Below are 18,195 nucleotides of genomic sequence, written 5' to 3' on the forward strand. Positions count from 1 at the left end.
CTCTTTTCTGTGGAAAAGCAATTTATTCCAGGTTAAGTAAAGGATCACTCATGTATTAATTTACTTCATCAACCACTTTATTACACTTACTAGGGATTTTTAATACAGAAAAGTACAAAAAGAAAACATGACTGATAATGCCCACTCTGAAATACTCCCTGTTAACACTTTTCTTTAAAAGGTAATTAGGGGTGCCTGGGTGGCTCAGTTGGTTGAGCGTCTGACTTCGGCTCAGGTCATGATCTCGCGGTCTGTGAGTTCGAGCCCCGCGTTGGGCTTGTGCTGACGGCTCAGAGCCTGGAGCCTGCTTCGGATTCTCTGTCTCCCTCTTTCTCTCTGCGCCTCCCCAGCTTGTGCATGCTCTCTCTCTCTCTCAAAAATAAAGAAATAAACATTGAATAAAATAATTAAATAAATAAGGTAGAGATAAAGTGAAAAGTAAGCCTTTTCCCCACCCCCATTCCCCACCCCACCACCCCAGAACCTCAAAGGTAGCCACTGTCGGTCTCTGCTGCCTCCCTGTAGAGAAGCATACACACCCATATAATTCCATTGTGTATCTAGGTGAAGTCAACATAAGTCAGCACACAAGCATATCTTGCTGCTCCTTTTTTTACTCCATAATATCATTTTTCCCAAACAGCACATAGAGATCTACCTCATTCTTTTTTTTCTTTTTTTTTTAAGTAATCTCTACACTCAGTGTGGGGCTTGAACTCAACGACCCTGAGATCAAGAGTGCCATGCTTTACCAACAGAGCCAGCCAGCCAGGCACCCCTACCTCATTCTTTTATCAGCTTCGCAGTATTGCACTATATGGATATTCTACAGTTCGGTTTTTTTTTAATCTTTATTTATTTTTGACAGAGAGACAGAGTGTGAGCAGGGGAGGAGCAGAGAGATAGGGAGACACAGAATCTGAAGCAGGCTCCAGGCTCCAAGCCGTCAGCACAGAGCCCGACGCGGGGCTCGAACTCACAGACTTCGAGATCATGACCTGAGCCGAAGTCGGACGCTCAACTGACTGAGCCACCCAGGCGCCCCTACAGTTTATTTAAGCAGTCCCAATTGCTGGATTATTTGCACTTACAAATGCTGCGATGAACATCCTTGTACACATATCTTGGTGAACTTGTGCACTAAAGCCATAGAACTGTTGAGACAAAGGAATTTGCATTTGTAACTTCAGTAGATATTGTCAGTTGCTCTTCCAAATGCCCCAACGTATGTTCCCACCAATGGTGTAAGTACGAGTGTTTGTTTCCCCAACTCTCAGCCAATGTTGACCCTTATCATACTTTTACCAAAGCATTATATGTTATATTGATTCAGAGAAACATACCAGGATGAAATATACTGAGAGATGTTTAGTTCAAGGAATTGGCTTTCGTGACTCTGGGGGGCTGGCCTGTCCAAAATCTGTAGGGTAGACTGGCAGGCTGAAAATTCTCAGGGAGAAGCTGATGCTACAATTTTGAACAGAATTTCTTCTTCCTCGGGGAAACCTCAGTTTTGCTCTAAGTTCTTTCAATTAATTGGATGAGGCCCATCCAGATTATTGAAGATTTACAAGTCAACCGATTGTATATCTGTAATATATAATCTGTACATCTATAACATACCTTCATGGCAACATAGAGATTCGTGTTTAATTGAATAACTACATGCTATAGCCTGGCCAGGTTGACACATTTACACACATTTACACACACACACACACACACACACACACAATCTATGTACTCATATTCTTTGTTCACTTTCCTACTGAGATTTCCTTTTGAGAGCTCTTTACACTACTACGTGTATTAACCCTTTGTCTGTCACACATCTTGCAAATATTTCCTCTCCATCATTTCTCATTTCATTTTGGTATCTTCTGTCAACCAGGACATTTTTATGTCTGTACAGTCAGATCTATCTATCTTTTTCTTTATGGCATCTGAATTCCCCGTCTGATTAAGAAGGTGGCTCAGATCAGTTAGGAGCCATGGTAACCACCCCATTCACCTAGGTTTTCTAAGTGTTCCCCTTGAGTCAGGAAGTCACAGGAAAGCAGAGCACTTAGGCAACATTTGCCCAGCTGAGAAGTGTCTGCTGAAGTGCGATTTAATGTCAGGCCCTGGCTTTTAGCAAGAGTCAATAGAGGGGCACTTGGGTGGCTCAGTCGGTTGAGCGCCCAACTTCAGCTCAGGTCATAATCTCACAGTTCGTGAGTTCGAGCCCCGTGTCGGGCTCTGTGCTGACAGCTCAGAGCCTGGAGCCTTCTTCGGATTCCGCATCTCCCTCTCTCTCTGCCCCTTCCCTGCTCATGCTCTGTCTCTCTGTGTCTCTCAAAAATGAATAAACATTAAAAAAATGTTTTTATAAAAAAAAAAGAGTCAATAGAAAAGCTATAGGAAAAGCTTCACCTTCTCTGCAAAATCCCAACTCTTCCATTTTGTCACTAGAGGCCCCTCATATAAGAATCCACATAAGAGATTCTTCTCCACATCACATGCTGGCAGAAAATACTCACTCATTGAGAAGACTCAGGCAATAAGTACTACATACCCCATCTGGCTTCCCATTTTGTCGTGGATGCCAGGAAATCTAAAAGCAAATGTAACGCTCAGATATAGGAACAAGCCAGGTCACTCTGGGGCGGAAGATTGCTTCAGGCGGTATCATTACCTGGCCTTTGGTGTAGGCGGGTTTTGAATTCCTCAAATTCCTTTTGGAATGGATGGAGCCAAATACAAACATAAACCAACTGACTTAAGACAGAACGGAAACACTTGTCTGAATGGTGGCAGAGTTGGCACAGAGGTCTCTGTTTGAACCACGATTAATTAACATTTTCACAAATGCTTCAGAGGAGGGAAGGTGCAATGGAAATTCTGGATCCAAAGTTGACATTCAGCTTCTCCAAGCAGTGAGATTTGGGGCCAACCTGGAGAAACTTCAGGAAAATCCTGGCAGCTGTTGAGTGAAGAGAATAACTCCATAGTGTATCTAAGGTAATGGATTTAGGCAGCCTCATCCATAACGTTTAGAATACAAATGGACACCCATAGACCACATGTCTCAATATTTTATTATTCTAAATGCAAGCTTAAAATGATTAAATCAAGAGGCACCTTGGTGGCTCATTCAGTTAAGCGTCTGACTTCAGCTCAGGTCATGATCTCGCGATTTGTGGGTTCAAGTCCCACCCCGGGCTTTGTGCTGACATCTCAGAGCCTGGAGCCTGCTTCAGATTTTGTGTCTCCCTCTCTCTCTGCTCCTCCCCAGCTCATGCTCTCTCTCTCTCTCAAAAATAAATAAACATTAAAATTTTTTTAATTTGATCAAATCAAGTGTATCCTATCTTCTTACTTCCTGCCTTGACACATATATCTTCCTCCCAACCAAGAAGCCAGGTTTGAACATAGGATTCTCAGAAGTTCTGCACCAAAACATGGCGGCAGCATCCTGCCCTTGCCCCCAGACAGGATTCAGCAGGACCTGAAATGCTGAACCTTGTCACCGTGAACCGTGTTCCCACTAAACCAGAGAAATTCCCATTAAGATGGAAATGTTTTCATATGAGGAGAGAAGAAAGGGAATCCTTCCCCGTGAAAAGGAAAAGAATAAAGGGGAAAAGAATGTCAATACGTTATATCCTTTAATAAATGAAGAAGGTGGACATGAGCGGACTGAACCTTTACATTCTAGAATAGTCTCTCTAGGAAGCCCCTCTTCAAGCCTGAGGAAATTGGATTTGAGATGTAAATTATTATATTGTTTTCATTTACTTGTTTTTGAGAGAGAGAGAAAGTGCAAGTGAGGGAGGGGCAGGAAGAGAGGGAAAGAGAGAGAATCCCAAGTAGGCTCCACACTGTCAGCATAGAGCCGGAGGTGGGGCTCAAAGCCATGAGCCTCAAGATCATGCCCTAAACTGAAGCTTAACTGACTGAGCCACCCAGGGCCCCTGAGATGTAAATTATTAAAGCCACTGCACACAACAAGCAAATGGAGCCCTTTAACCCAAGAGGAAATAAAAGCTGAATCGAATTTGGTTTGGAAATGGGTATGGGGGACCACAGTCAGGGGACATTCAAAGTCAACATCACAAACAATCCCATGTTTGCCCTGCTGCTAGCTCAGTGCCACTGTCAGAGCCAAACAATGTTGGAACCATGGGTCCAACCCCAGGAGAACCTGTCCATCATTACACTTTTACATTTTGGGGTTTTTATATCTTTATGGTTTTACAAGTCCAGCTAAAGTTGGCATCTCTTAAGCCTTTCCAGTGATCTTGAAGGGTTGTCTTTGGAAAGTAGCTACTATCCATTTTGAAACTAAGGCATTTACCCACTCATTCATTCATTCATTCATTCATTCATTCATTCTTTGAGAGCTTGTTGAGTCCCAGGCCTCCAGGTGCATGTATTATTTCCTGTCTGTTGCTTATGATTTTCTTCCAAATATAGGACCTGACCTCCCAAGCTAATTCTCCCCACTGCTTCCTTCATGTACAAAAGTAGCCAGACCCTTCTTTCTGAAACTCTGTTTCCCTTGAAATGCTGTGTCTCCAATGCCCTGCTCCATGACCAAGTATAAACTCTTCCCAAGGCATGTCTCCAGACATTCTCTTCCGAGAAGCTGGTGCCAAAGGGAATTACAAGTGCAGGGATTTTATTAGGTGAAAAACTTATGAAAGAAATCGGGTAGGAAGCTGGGAGAGGTGGGGAGAGCCCACAGATCATGAGGCAGGTATGACCCCAAGCGAAAGAGAAAGGGCAGGAAAGTTGTGTGAAAGTCTCTGGAAGGATCCGTGAAATGGTGAGGAAATCCTCAAGCCAAATTCGGCCGTTAGGGGAATCTTGTGGCTCCCAGTGACAGACCTGCCTCAGTGCCCCTACCGTACTGTGCCTTTGGCTGGGAACTGCCGGTAAGAAGCACAGCCTCAGTGCAAGCACACTGTGGGGGACCACAGAGAGCACAGTGGGTGTCAGTCAGTATGCCCTCTTGGTCGGAAGTCTGAGAGGCAAGTTCTCATGGTCCCTTCAGATGTTCATCAACATGGGGTGACAAGGTTTCTCCTATGCTTTCATGCCTCTTCAGTGACTTTGATAGGAAATCAAGAGTTCTGTGTGTGTGTGTGTGTGTGTGTGCATTAGAAGGAGCCTGCTCCCACAGCCACAATGGCATCTCAGAAGCCCCATGCACACTGCAGACACTCACCCCCCTCTTGCTCCCTTTCAGACCATCCTGGTGGGTGACAGCGGTGTGGGGAAGACATCTCTGCTGGTTCAGTTCGACCAGGGCAAGTTCATCCCTGGCTCCTTCTCGGCCACCGTGGGCATCGGATTCACAGTAAGCCCTCCCAGACTCTGGGGCCCCGGTGTGTATCTGTGAGGGTCCCAGCAGGAAGCAGGTGGACACTCACATTGGATCATTCAGGGAGGTTTAACAAGAAGACTACTTACCAAGGTGGAAGCAGGGTGTCGGGGAATGAGGAGGTATGGTGCAGTGGCCGTGCATACACAGGGCCTCCACTCCAACCCTAGCCTAAAAAAATGAGGGGAGGGAACTGAAGCCAGAGCTCAGGGACACAAGGCTTCATGGAGAGAGCTGGCTGACAGGACCTGTGACCCTCAGTGGAGGAACATGGCAACTCATGGTAACCCTCCCGGAGCTAGCCCAGGATACAAGTCAGCTCCCCCCCTACCCTGCTCTCCTCCTGTTCCCACATCTCCTGGGGCTCCCCTTTGGCTGAACACAACTGGAAACTAGAAAGAATGCCTCCTTTTTTAAGTTTATTTATTTATTTTGAGAGGGGTGGGGAGAGAGAATCCCACGCAGGCTCCGCGCAGTCAGCATGGAGGCCAACGCGGGGCTCGGACTCACGAACTGTGAGATCATGACCTGAGCTAAAATCAAGAGTCAGATGCTTAACCGACTCAGCCACCCAGGCACCCCCTAGAAAGGATATTTTGATATAGATTGCTCAGGTCTACTTTCTAGGGCAATAAGAATATGGAGAGGCAAAGGGACGGCTTAAAATTTTAAGCACAGTCCAAATTTAACACTGTCACATGGGTCCTAGGGAGCTGGCAGGCCAAGGGTCAAAGTTCTGTTTTTAGCACTCTGTCTCTTCCTGGATCTCCTCGGGATCAGAATAGAGCAGGGCACAGGGCCTGTAGGACCACACTCGGGACTGGGATGGTCACACTGGCGGGAAGAGAGAAGGGGAACCCCAGAAACTAGGCTTTCTGGTTGGGTCACAGCAAGGAAGGCGAGGACTCATGGTGGCCGGGATTCAGAGTAAAAAAGAAATGAGAGCCTGGCCAGAGAGTGCAGGTTTCTCCCATGAGCAGGCTCCAGAGTGCTGGGAAGGGCAGGGCTGAGTCCCAGGAGAGCAAGGCTTCCCAGACAATTCCTGAAGCCTTGGACCAGGCTGCCACGCCAGGCATCCCCCACCTCAGGCCCATGCCCAGTCTGCCCCTCCGCACACAAGGTCAGGGGGAGCCCTCACAGCCACCAGCCTTCTCCCCACTCCGTGCCCATCTTTCTGCCTGTCAGACTCAGAGGGTGCACAGTGGGATGAATGTTGGTGTGGATGCGGACCTAAAGACTGTGACTCACATCCCACAGATGCAGAGGGTTGGGACCTCCAAATTTCGCCACTAGCCTGGTAAGAAAAGCAAGACGACTGGCCCATCAGAAGGAAGAAAGTGTGTAATCACACTGAGAGCCCAAAGCAGGCGGAGACAGGACAGATCTGGCTCTCCCAAAACTACCACAGGACAAAGGAGGATCTTGGTTGAGCCAACAACACAAACCACAGCTGGAAGTTAGAAGCCCTCTGAAGGCTCTGGGGGGCGGGAGGCGGGGGTCTCCTTCTTTGCTTCCTCCAGCTTCTGGTGGCTCCTGGTGATGCTCGCCATTTGTTGGCTTGTAAATACACCACTCGGATCTCTGCGTCTGTGTTCACATGGCCGGCTTCTCCCTGCGTGTCCGCTCCTCTTCCTATAAGGACATCAGTCATTTTGGATTAAGGGCTTACCCTATTCCTGTATGACTTCACCTTAACTAATCATACCTGCAACAACCCCCTTTCCAAATAAGGTCACATTCTGAGGGACTAGGGGCTGGGACCTCAATAGAGGCTTTGAAGGACACCCATAACAGTGTGGTTTGCAGTGGAAGGTGAGCGAGGGCCATGTCACTTCCTTTCTCTCATTTCTCCTCGGCCATTACCCTCTGGCTCTGAAAACGTTTGCCCCTGCAGGGTTCTCGTGAGCCCTCAGGAGCTTAGAGCCTGAGACACTGAATGGACTGGGGTTGTATTTGCAGCAAGAGACTCTTGCCTCTGAATAGCAGGCAATAAATGCACACCTGCAGAGTTCTGATCCCGTAGGTGGCTCTCTGAGCCCCACCCTATGTACACAAGAGGTTATGGCAAGCCCAGCTCCAGAAAATAGCTCTGGCCAATGCCAAGACTCACAGGGCTAGAGGAATGTGTACACACAGTCCCCACCAGGCCTATAGTCACCCATAAGCCACATCTGCCCCTTGCGCTTTACCCCCAGCACCTAAGTCAAGAGGTACTGATGCCCTTCTCCCCCGACACAGCCTTCGGTCAGTCCCGCTGTAATGCAGCCACCCAGTTCCATGGTAAGCTGTGGGTGCTTGTGCAGAATGTTGGCACAGGAGTAATTAAATGGTTAGCCCCTGAAGCGCAGGGCAGGGCCGCCCAGGCCACACTCCCACTGTCTGCCACCAGGAACTGCAGGATTCCTGGGTTGTCCTTGAGACTGCTCAAAATGATCCACGACTCCATGAATTCATTTACTACTAAATATTTAAGGCCTGCTCAGGGACAGGGGCTGAGGAGCACAGGTGAATAGGGCCAGCCCTGCCTTCAGGGGCGCCGAGATTGGGAGGTTTGGGGTCGGGGGAGGCTTTCCCATGCTGGTACATTCCGGGCACAGCCCAACAGGTCAGGGAGAAATGAGAGGTGATCTGGGCTAAAGGGTCAAAACCCTAGCACCCACCAGGGGCCGCGAAAAGCCACAGTTGTAAATGTGCTGCAAGGTGAATTCTGGTGGGTAAATAAAATTACATTCAGAGGAGCTCGGGCTGGGGTGCATTAGCAAAAGCAAAACTGCCTGAGCGCTGTGCTCAGAATGCACGCCTCCTCTCAAAAATCGTGCCTCGCTGCCCCGGGGCCTTCCCAGCCCACAACCTCACCCCCACCCCAACCGCGACCCGGGGACGCCCGTCGGCCGCCAGCTGGCCGGGGCTCGGGCGCCCCCTGCAGGCCGCGCTGTGCAGCGGCAGCGGGAACCCGGGCGCGGAACCCCGGGTCGCAGCGCTGCCAGACCTAGCGCTACAGGCTAGGTTTCCGGAGACGGCTCCCTGTGGGAACCTAGCCCGGGCAGCCCGCGACCTTTGGGGACCGGTCCTCGGGCTGGATTCGTTCCACGTCTTCGGAGCACGAAGCCGGCCCAATTTGCTCGGGGCACGCCTGCCCCTCTGGCGCTGACCTGTGGTTGTGCGCGCCCTCGCGAGACAGCCCGCACCAGGCAGGTATCTTCGGGGTGGCGAGACATAGGAAGGAGCCTGTGGGGTCCGGGCTGGGGCGGTGGAGGGGGGAAGGATTGGGTGGAGCTTAAGGCGGGGAGGTCCCAGCACTGTCCCCCGCCCGCCACCAGTTCTAGCTCACCTCTCATCCAGGGGACGTGACGGGCATGTCTGGCGCCGCTGCCACCCGGGATGGAGAGGCGCCCGAGCACTCCCCGCCCTGCAGTCCGAGCTACGATGTCACGGGCAAGGTGGGTGGGCACTGTGCCCAGTACTGGGGACTCGCCAACCGGCTCTGAGGGCCAGCCCTTCCCACGCCCTTTGCCCTGAGACCCTGGCCCAAGCCTCTTGGCTGGCTGCGTCTGCGTTGCCTTCAGCCCTTCCCCCAGGGAGCCGGGTCTCCCGGAGCAGGGAGGAAGGGTGGAGACTGCCGACGTCTGGGCTGGCTCAGCGAGGGTGGGAAGAGGAAGGTCGGAAGGAGCGATTGACTGCCCACACAGCGGACCCCAACCCAATTTCCTTCTGCACACCCCGGGCGATATGATCTCCCGGGAACCCCATGCCTCTGCGTAAAGGTTAAGCGCTCAACCCTCCTGGGCACAGGCATCCCGAATGGTGGGAAATAGGGATGCCTGGAGACGCAGAGAGGACGCCCCCTGGCGGCGGGGCAGTTGTCGTTAACGCCCTTTTCCCAGCTAAGCTCTCCCCTGAGACTTAACATCCAGTTTCAAGGCCTTAGGCCTGAAGTTCTTTAGGTCCCCAGCTGCCCCCAAGCCGTACCCCTTCCCTTTCCACTGCTGCAGCCACTTCCTCCCGCCTTCCTCCAGGAGGATGTTGCTAACCAAAATGCAGGCCCACCTGGGAATTTTTAGAACCTGAGAAAGATTTTGTTGGTTCATCACAAGTCCCCCATGGAGGAGCTGAAGTCAGCTCTCTGAGGCCGGTTTCCTCTAGAGGGCTGCCCTGTTACAGAAGCAGGTGAAGGTGGAGGACAGACACCTCTCCACCCCACCCACCCCACCCTGGGGCGCATGGCAGAGGCGGGTACCCAGAACTCTGAAAGAGGCTCTGAGGGAGCCCAGGGCTTCCAATCTTCCTCTGCAAGTTTGGGGATGAGTGAGGGCTGCCCTGCCTCATGCTGCGTGGCCTTGAAAGAGACCTGCCTCTTTCTGTGCCTCGGTTTCCTCCCCCACCCCCACCCCAGGCTCACTCTCACCAGGAACTGAGGCCTCCAGCCCCCCTTGTTTCAGGGGAAGCCAGTCTGTAAGTCACTTACTCACCCAGAGCCGTTAAGATAGGCGTCCTGTGTGGGCTGGTGGCAGGAAATGGGCCCCTGTGCCTTCAGGGGAGGGGGAGCTGCTAAGGGCCAGCCCCTAGGCTGGTGGGGACCACCTGACCTCCTGGCCTGACAGTCCAGCTGGGCCATTTGCCGAGGAGGTGGCAAGGCTGGGCAGCCGTTTGTGTTTGGTAGAATTGCCTGGCTGGGTGGGTGGTGGTGGGCATCTTTTGTTTAAGGCGGTCGTGATCTGTAAAGTATACTGGAGTCACCCTCCCTCCTCCCGGTTCAAGGGCTAGGATGCAGAGCCAGGGAGCAGCGCAGGCTCCAAGGGCTCCCCAGCCCCCAGCTCTCCACCAACCCCCCTCCACCCGCCCCCTCCCTGGGCCAAGCAGCATCTGTGGAGAGTTGACCCCTGGCCTCCAGCAGCCTGCTTCCCCCAGGCTTGCCCCAGGAGACTGAGTGCAGGCCAGCCTGGGAAGAGCCTGGCTGGAGCTCCTTGGACCCAATTAGAGGGAATGGGGGCCACAGGCAGGCCCTACCCAGCCGTGGGCCGCTCTTTCCCAAGTCTTAGGCAGTTTAGTGGTCATAGGCGTTAATCAACTCTAAAGAGGCCTCAATGAAATCACCCTTTCTCCCTTCTAGTCACCGTGGAAACCATGCCACAGAAGGGTTAAGAAATCTTCCTAACGTCCCTCAGTAGGCCATTTAGAAGCCAAGACCCCAGCCTCTGTATCCCTTTTGCTCAGACCCTTTACCTTTCCACCAAAGCTAGCTAATCCCAGTACATCGAGCCCACAGCCAGAAAAGCCTCTGGGCTCCGTTGTCAAGGTCAGAGCCTCAAAAGTAACTCAAGCCTAGTCTATGCTCAATCCTTTAAGTATGTAAGCAGCCAATTGGGAAAGTTCCAACATTAGTCCAGACCTCTGGTCTCCAAGATTGAGGAATGACTGGACAGAGGGCTCCCTTCCCCTGCCCCCACTTGTCCTCAAAAGAAGATAGACGAGCAGTGACTGGCCAAGAATAAAGGGGAGAGACACACACACCCCCACACTCCCTCCCCTACAGGGACCCGGGGATGCCAGTTTGCCGCCATTTGTCCCACTGGAGAGGTTTCTGCAGAAGGAACTTCAGATTCATTGTCTCCCCATTTCAGTATCAATTTCAACCCTCCCTAGTTCATGCAACCCTTTTGTAAACATTAAATGTCATTAGAAAATTCCAGGTAAATGCTGTGACAAAAAAAAAAAAAAAAAAAAAAACAAAACAGCAGTCGTAATTTTAGAATATGCCCTTGCAAATGACAGTGCCCTCCCCCATCAGATCTGATCCCCTCCCGTGGGTGGGAATCCCTGTCCAAGGTATTAACACTTCCCTTCTGGGCAGTATAGCCCCATCCACCCAGGCGCACACATGCAGAATCCACACTGACAGAGAGGGAATCCCAGCTTGGTGTGGCAAGAGGAGAATGGGGCCAGAGTCTAGACCATGTAAGTGGTGGTTCTTTGGGGCCACCAAGCACAGTTGCTCACCTGTTAGTGCTGAGGTCTCAACACAGGCTTCCAGGAAATTAGGTGAGGACAAGAGAGTCAGAGGGAGGGCCTGAGAAATGAGCTGAGCCAAGGAGAGGCAGGGTGAAGGCAGCAGCGGGCTTTCCAGAAGCAGGTGCCCCTCAGTGCTGACAGCATCCGTCCCTGGCCCTCTGCCCCTCTTTCTAGGGCCTCTCTCCCTGGATGCCCAGAAATTTGACCCAACTCCCCATTAACTGCCTCTGCCCCCATCTCCTAGGTGATGCTTCTGGGAGACTCAGGCGTTGGCAAAACCTGTTTCCTGATCCAATTCAAAGACGGGGCCTTCCTGTCCGGGACCTTCATAGCCACCGTCGGCATAGACTTCAGGGTGAGGTGGCTGTAGGCTCCTCCTGCCAGCAGCAAGCCAGGGGGACCACAGCTCAGGCCCAGGGTGCTGTCCTCTCCTTGCCTGCCCTGGCTCCTCAGAGCTGCTGTGGCTCACTGTCCAGAGGGCACCAGGGACCACAGAGGTGGCCAGGTTCAAGGAGTCTGGGCATGGTGGGCTCCTTGCCCACCTATAGGATAAGTCTTACAATTCTGCCCCAGAACAGGGCAGACACATCCCAGGGTGTGAGCTGAGTTTCCCGGCCTTCGGTCCCCTTGCTGTTTGCCCCTTGAGCTGGGCCCTTCTGGCAAGGCCTCAGAGGTCTCCCTGTCTTTCTGGAGTTCCCCGAAACACAGCACTACATTAGGTTGAAGAGCCAGGCTGGCCCTGTGGGGAGAGAGCAGCTCACCAGGCTCCCTCCCTCTCGTCTTGAGGAACCCATGTTTACAGATCTGCAGCAGGGACGTAGCACAAAGGTTCCGGGAGAGTAAGGTCTAACCCAGGCTGGAGGGTGGGGGGAAGGAGGCTGTGCAGAGGCTGGCTGCCTCCCTCCCAATGGGAGGAGAACTGAAGCTTCCCTCTGGAGAACTAGTGAGCAGCTAGGGGAAAGCAGATTCCGCTGATCCAGCCTCTGTGGTGCCCAGGATGCTGGGGGGGGGGGGGGGGGGGGCGGCTCTTATCTCTAAGGGCTCGCCTTGGCAGGATGGGGCGGAGCTCCAGGAGAGACGAGTGGAAGTGGGAAAGAGGCGGGGGCTCCCCCAGTCCTGTGCTGCCTGCTGAGGTCTAGGGAGAGTCAGGCAGGTTCTTGGGCTCCGGCCCTGGCATGTTAGCAGACAAGTCCCCAGAAGGAAGAACTGTGTCATGGGGATATTTGGAGACAGGGTTCTGCTGCCCTGAAGGGGTGATCTGGCTGGAGATGCCTCCCGGGCTCACCGCACCCCCTTTGGCCCTGGGGAGCCACCAGCAGGATGTCTGCTGCTCTGTTGGATGCCTAGGACCCCAGCCTCCCCTGCTTTCCAAATCCACCCTCCCTCTGCCCTTTTCTCTTTCAGAACAAAGTGGTGACTGTGGATGGTGTCAGGGTGAAGCTGCAGGTGAGAAGGAGGCTGCCGGGGAAGGAGGGTGATGGTGGAGCCCCGCCCCTGCTCCTCACCCAAACCACAGAAGGCCCCCAGCCCTGCCCTCCGCCTGGGGCAATTTCCTGTGGGGCCCAGAGGAAACGGCTTTTGTTTGTTTGATATTTGTTGAAAAAGCAGTTCCCAGCACCCTCTATCCAAGGCAGCTCCACATGCCTTCAGACAAGCCTCGGCTTGCTCCTGCTCCCCCCCCCGCCCCCCACCGCCAGTTTCCCAGGCCTCATATGCTCTAGGAGACAGGACACCCCCAACCCCTGGGCTAGGGAAGGGGCTATAGCCTGACCAAGCTTGAGAACTTAATGCCCCCCTCCGGGGCACCATCAGATGTTCAGAAGGCCCTGAGCACCTACAGGAGGAAACAGCCCACCTCCCCACACATCTCTTACACTCCAGAGTGGGTTCGCTCGACCCAGCAGAGTCCCCGCAGACTGCCTCCTTCTGACCATTTGTCTGTCCCTTCCTAGATCTGGGATACCGCCGGGCAAGAGCGGTTCCGCAGTGTCACCCATGCCTACTACCGAGATGCCCAGGGTGAGTCCTTCCCAAGCCCACTCGTAATGCCCAGCCTTCCGCCCCACGTCCCCTGTGTGAGCTCTCTTTCCTCCCGCAGCCTTGCTCCTGCTGTACGACATCACCAACAAATCTTCCTTTGACAACATCCGGGTAGGTCCCCTCCACAGGCCACCCAGAAGCAGCCGGGGCGGGGCCTCTGCAGGCTAGGACTGCTTCCTGCTTTATGGGGAAGGGGTGGAACCCAGAACACCGCTGCCTTTTGAAAAACACCTGAGCTGTGACTCAGAAGTAATAAACTGCTCCTGGGCAGCATGTGGGCATAAAGGCCAGGCAGGCTGTTGGGTGCCTGTGCCACCTGCTTGGCCCTGCCCGTGATTCATGAGCGCATTTCATGACAGAGTGTTCAGAAAGTACCCAGCTCCACCCTGGACAATTACCCACAGAGGCCAAGGGGAGAACCCAGGCAGGAAAGTCTCTACCCATACATCCAGCCCAGCTTGCAAGACAGTGATTCAGGCAGTGAGCAGTTCTGTCCCCGCCAAACCATTAAAAGAGAGTAGGGATAAAAATTCAACAAGTACAAACACCCACTGTGTGCACAGCACCATAAAGGTTTCACAGCTGCCTGACCTCAGGGGTTGCCAAGCAAATAGGGGTGGGGTTTGGGGGGGGGAGGAGAAACCAAAACATACAGATATAAAACAGCTTATAAAGAGGATGGAGATCTGTGGCACTCGTTGCCACCTCTGACTTCATGCTCCTGGTAGACATCACTAATCAATCACAGTATTTTTGATCACTGAGCCCTGAAGTGGCCTTAGAATCCTCAGCAGGGCAGCCAGGAAATCGCTGATGACCCCCAGCTGATTTAGAAGAGAAAGCTCTGCCACCTCCGGCTTCTCTAGAACAGGGAGTTGCGGCATTTGGGGTTGGCTGGGAAAAACTGATCAAGACTGGAGAGGCCAGTACAAAGATGCAAATGAGAGAATTCAGGGAGGGCAGTGAGTAGCCCAGGAAAACCAACAGGACGGAAGAAGGGCAGGGGAGAGGGAGGGGGGAAGGGCTGGGTCTCAGGCCTGGCCTGGCTCAGCTCGTCGTCTCCCACAGGCCTGGCTCACTGAGATTCACGAGTATGCCCAGAGGGATGTGGTGATCATGCTGCTTGGCAACAAGGTGAGCAAGCCCATCCCCGCACCTCCTGCCCCACTGCCACACCACTCGCTCCACCCAGCCCCACAGATGCCCCAGAGGGTTAGCTGGACATCCTTCCAGCACAGGTTTCTTTCCAGACTCCACGGCAAGGGTCAGACTTATGTGGCAGCTTCAGCCCATCTCATCTGCCCTCTTAAAGCTTCTCCCCTCCAGGGAAAGCCCCAGCTGCGGTCTGAGAGATCCAGGGACACCCAGCTGTTCAGCCTCTATTAGATCACAGTAGTAGGGTCACAGCCGAGGCGCTAAAAGTAGCAAAGGTTAGCCCCAACTACTGTCATCTCTCTGAGGCTGGTCACCACACCCCTGCGAAGGACAGTTTCCCATCTCACCAAGTGGCAGTGAGATCCCCTGGCTGGGAGCTGGGTAACTGCCTGAACAAGGCAGAAACCCTGGAGGGGGGGGGCTGTGGGGCGGGCCAAGCCTACCACCTGCAGTCCCATAGGCCACCAGCAGAGGGCAGGCAGTGGCTGCTCCTCAGGCAAAAGAAAAGAAGGGCCAGCCAGGGCCTGAGAAGGGGCAGCTGGGGGTGGAGGTTTTCTTCCCCAGAGTGACCCACCTGGGCTTGACAGGCAGATGTGAGCAGTGAACGGGTGATCCGTTCGGAGGACGGAGAGACACTGGCCAGGGTAAGTGACTCCCCGTGGGCAGGGTGAGAGGTGGGGACGGCCAGAGGCTGGCCCTGAGGACATTCTCTTCCTGACAGGAGTACGGCGTTCCCTTCATGGAGACCAGCGCCAAGACGGGCATGAATGTGGAGTTAGCCTTTCTGGCCATTGCCAAGTAAGAGCTGAGCAAGGAAGAGAACCGTGCAGGGCAGGGTGGCACCATCTGGGAATCCAGTAGGGCCTGGCCCCTGGCCCAGCCCCTGGCCCAACCACATTGTGCATGCTGTGTCCAGTAGCCCCGAGCTGTGGGAGTGGGGAGGGTGCAGCTGTTCACTCCCTGCCCAGCCCACTGCTTCTTCCTCTTCAAGGGAGCTGAAATACAGAGCCCTGTGGCAGCCCGATGGGCCCAGCTTCCAGATCCGAGACTTTGTGGAGTCCCAGAAGAAACGGCCCAGCTGCTGCTCCATCTTGTGAATACCAAGGGGCTGCAAGGGGGCTCCAGAGGCCCCCGCGGATGCAGCCTTCTCCCCCCCAGATCTGGTTTATTCTGCGAGGCTGGGAGTTGGGGGACCCAGTGGACAGCCCCTTCCCAAGCGGGAGCTGTACTCCCACCCCTACCCTAGTTGCGTAGTTTCCCTGCATCCTGGGGGAGGGTAAAATATTTATCTCATCCTAATGACACATAATGTAATACAAAAAGGGAGGGAGGGGGGAGGCGGGGCACCAGAAAAACAAGGCAGGGAGCTGGTGGACCTTTTGCCTTCTGCTACTTGGACTTGGGGGGCTGAGGCTCCCTCCTAACCTTGGCAAGGGTGGTGTTGCTTCAGTTCAGCACCAGAGGGCAGTGACGCACTTCTGCAGCGTGAGGGCCAGATGTGACCCCCGTGGCCACCTTCACCTCAACTGGAGAGGCTAAGCAGACCCCCAACTTTCATTTCCTCCAGCTCCCAGGGAACAGTCTTCCCCAGTAAGATGGTCCCTGGTGCCGGGAGCTAGACCAAGGCTAGGGAATATAAGAGATGTGGAGATCGGGCAGTGACGGAGCTCTGTGGGTGCAGGGGGGAGGAGTGACCCAGACTAAGTCTATCTGTTTGGCTGCCTCTGGCTTTCCTAGCTCCCCTCTGGGACATGTGCCCCTTTTCCTCCAGCTCACAAGCCGAAAACATCTGGTTCCTGTTCTCTGGACCTTGGGTCCCAGGGGAACCCCACCTCCCGGAACCCCTGGTCTTCTCTACCTTTTTGCTTGTGCCCCTAGACACCTGAGGTCACAGCCAGGGAAAGGTTTTTCTCCTATCTCAAACCTTTGGCAGGTATGCACCCCCACAGCCTACTTCTAACAGCCACAGTGCTTCTACTGGATTAAGAGTCAGTTAAGGAGAAACCTCTGACTTCTGGAGCAGATGGGAGGCAGAACTGAGCAAACCTCACCTCACCACACATATGCCCCCAAACCCAAGCGCTGTCTCCTCCTTGACCACTCATGCCTTTTCGCTTCCAGACAGACACCAAGGCCAAAACTCTCCATCTCTCCTCCCACTGAGCCAAGTTAGGGAGTGAGAAGTCACCCATTACTGGGTAAACCAACACAGTGTGCAAAACAAGGTCATTTGAGTAAGACTGGGGTGAGGTGAGAGTCAGCAGAGTTTATGTAGGGCCAAAGTCACCGGTCTCCCAGGTCCCTGACTACAGCAAACGGAGGTGGACAGGAGATATGTGGGTCATGACCTGGAGGCACCTTTACTCTAGCTCTCCAGGCCAAGGGCAAGGGAGAGGATAGAGGAAGAAGTACACACTTCACATTTCTGAGGCTATTGCATTTGCTTTCAAGGCAGAAATCTTGCTCTCTGAGCAGAGTCAGCAGCTCCAACTTGGGCCTGATAAGGAAACTCTCCTAGGCTTCTCCCAGGCGAAGCAGGGAGGAGCCTGACCTTGCTGGGCTCTTCTGGGGCCCAAGGCAGGTCACAGGAGACCGAATCACATGGGCCGCGTTTGTGTTTTCAGAATTAAATTGCAGAATTTGGAAAGTACACCCTGTCCGCTGCTTCTTTGAGGTGCACACGGAGAGGGCACAGGGGAGATCATGTTGAAATGATGCATGTTGGGGGAACTGTCACTGCCCAAATCATTTGATCCTCATCCTTCAATGCCCCCAACTGCTAACCTCACCCTTAACCAACCGGCACCCCAGCCTCTCCCCGGGCCAGGAGCTGAAAGGTTTATCTGATGGTCCCGTTCGGGTTTTTGTTTGTTTGTTTGTTTGTTTGTTTTTTGTTTTCTATTGGAAAAAGCCAGGGCTGTTTATCCTCTGCTCGCTGTACTCAGAGATTGGTTACCAGACTCTGTTCTGCCTCTCTTCCCCCACTTCCCTAGCCAAACGCTGACGCCAGTGTTCACACCCTTGTCCTAGGTGGCCTGTCCTCAGTAGGCAGCCCCGGGGAAGCCTGGGCTCCCTGCTGAGCCCTCACACAGTCCCAGCGAGGATGAGAGCCCGCACCCCTGTAAGCGTGTCCTTGGACAACGCAAAGTGACTCCACGACGGGAAAATGTCGTTATTCAAACAACTTTGTTGGGTCAGAGGTGCACCTCGTCTTGTTCATAAGACTTTTGCGACCCTGCAGCCCCGGAGCTGGAGCGGTTTCCCCGGCAACAGTCGCTCCCCACCCCTCATTGGAGTGCACACAAGGTTGTAGCTAAAGGCTGTTAAAACGTTAGAGCCCTTTACCCAAAGGTTGGCTCTCCACAATCCCCGCCAAATGTAGGAAAACCAGAACTGAGCCTAGGGGTCCCTCCGCCCAGTACCAGGAACTCGCCCCGCCCCCCGCCTCAACTCTGGCCACTTGGTAACAAACACTTCCACTTCCTGAGCCTTCTTTCTTCTTGCGCCGCGGGGCGCCGCGCAGAGCACTGGGCCCCGCCCCTGAGCGTTCCCATTGGTCAGAGTTGTTCACCCGGCCCGAGCGCCCCTGTTCGTGGCTTCTGATTGGGCCCTGGTGTCCACACCCT

At 53.5% G+C, this 18,195-nt stretch overlaps 2 protein-coding genes and 1 long non-coding RNA gene across 7 annotated transcripts in view; 1 reads left to right on the top strand and 2 right to left on the bottom strand.

Annotated features, from left to right (window-relative positions):
* Window positions 1–17,219, top strand: part of RAB37 (RAB37, member RAS oncogene family) — a 56,122-nt gene extending 38,903 nt beyond the window's left edge. The window contains exons 1-10 of one of the 4 annotated variants that reach the window (XM_027052392.2): window positions 8,310–8,560; window positions 8,708–8,805; window positions 11,619–11,729; window positions 12,779–12,820; window positions 13,327–13,393; window positions 13,473–13,525; window positions 14,483–14,548; window positions 15,157–15,213; window positions 15,291–15,367; window positions 15,561–17,219. In XM_027052392.2, coding sequence (XP_026908193.1) covers window positions 8,722–8,805; window positions 11,619–11,729; window positions 12,779–12,820; window positions 13,327–13,393; window positions 13,473–13,525; window positions 14,483–14,548; window positions 15,157–15,213; window positions 15,291–15,367; window positions 15,561–15,666 — 663 coding nt within the window. In that variant the 5' untranslated portion in view covers window positions 8,310–8,560; window positions 8,708–8,721 and the 3' untranslated portion in view covers window positions 15,667–17,219. Of the gene's footprint in view, window positions 1–5,230; window positions 5,342–8,308; window positions 8,561–8,685; window positions 8,806–11,618; window positions 11,730–12,778; window positions 12,821–13,326; window positions 13,394–13,472; window positions 13,526–14,482; window positions 14,549–15,156; window positions 15,214–15,290; window positions 15,368–15,560 lie in introns of those variants that run through there. The other 3 variants (XM_015086110.3, XM_053212495.1, XM_053212496.1) reach the window with 3 other exon arrangements.
* The window catches only part of CD300LF (CD300 molecule like family member f), a 37,244-nt gene that overhangs the window by 17,021 nt on the left and 2,028 nt on the right, over window positions 1–18,195 (bottom strand). The window lies entirely within an intron of this gene.
* On the bottom strand, window positions 60–10,149 carry LOC113597018 (uncharacterized). Of its 2 annotated transcripts, none has more exons than XR_008294336.1 (3): window positions 9,835–10,149; window positions 6,769–6,997; window positions 60–2,962 (listed from the first exon to the last, which is right to left on the bottom strand). It is a non-coding gene; the product is annotated as an uncharacterized LOC113597018 (long non-coding RNA). The 2 variants fall into 2 exon arrangements; XR_003417856.2 differs by lacking the exon at window positions 9,835–10,149 and adding an exon at window positions 8,697–9,543.

Source organism: Acinonyx jubatus, chromosome E1, assembly GCF_027475565.1.
Source record: "Acinonyx jubatus isolate Ajub_Pintada_27869175 chromosome E1, VMU_Ajub_asm_v1.0, whole genome shotgun sequence".
Classification (NCBI taxonomy): Eukaryota; Metazoa; Chordata; class Mammalia; order Carnivora; family Felidae; genus Acinonyx; species Acinonyx jubatus.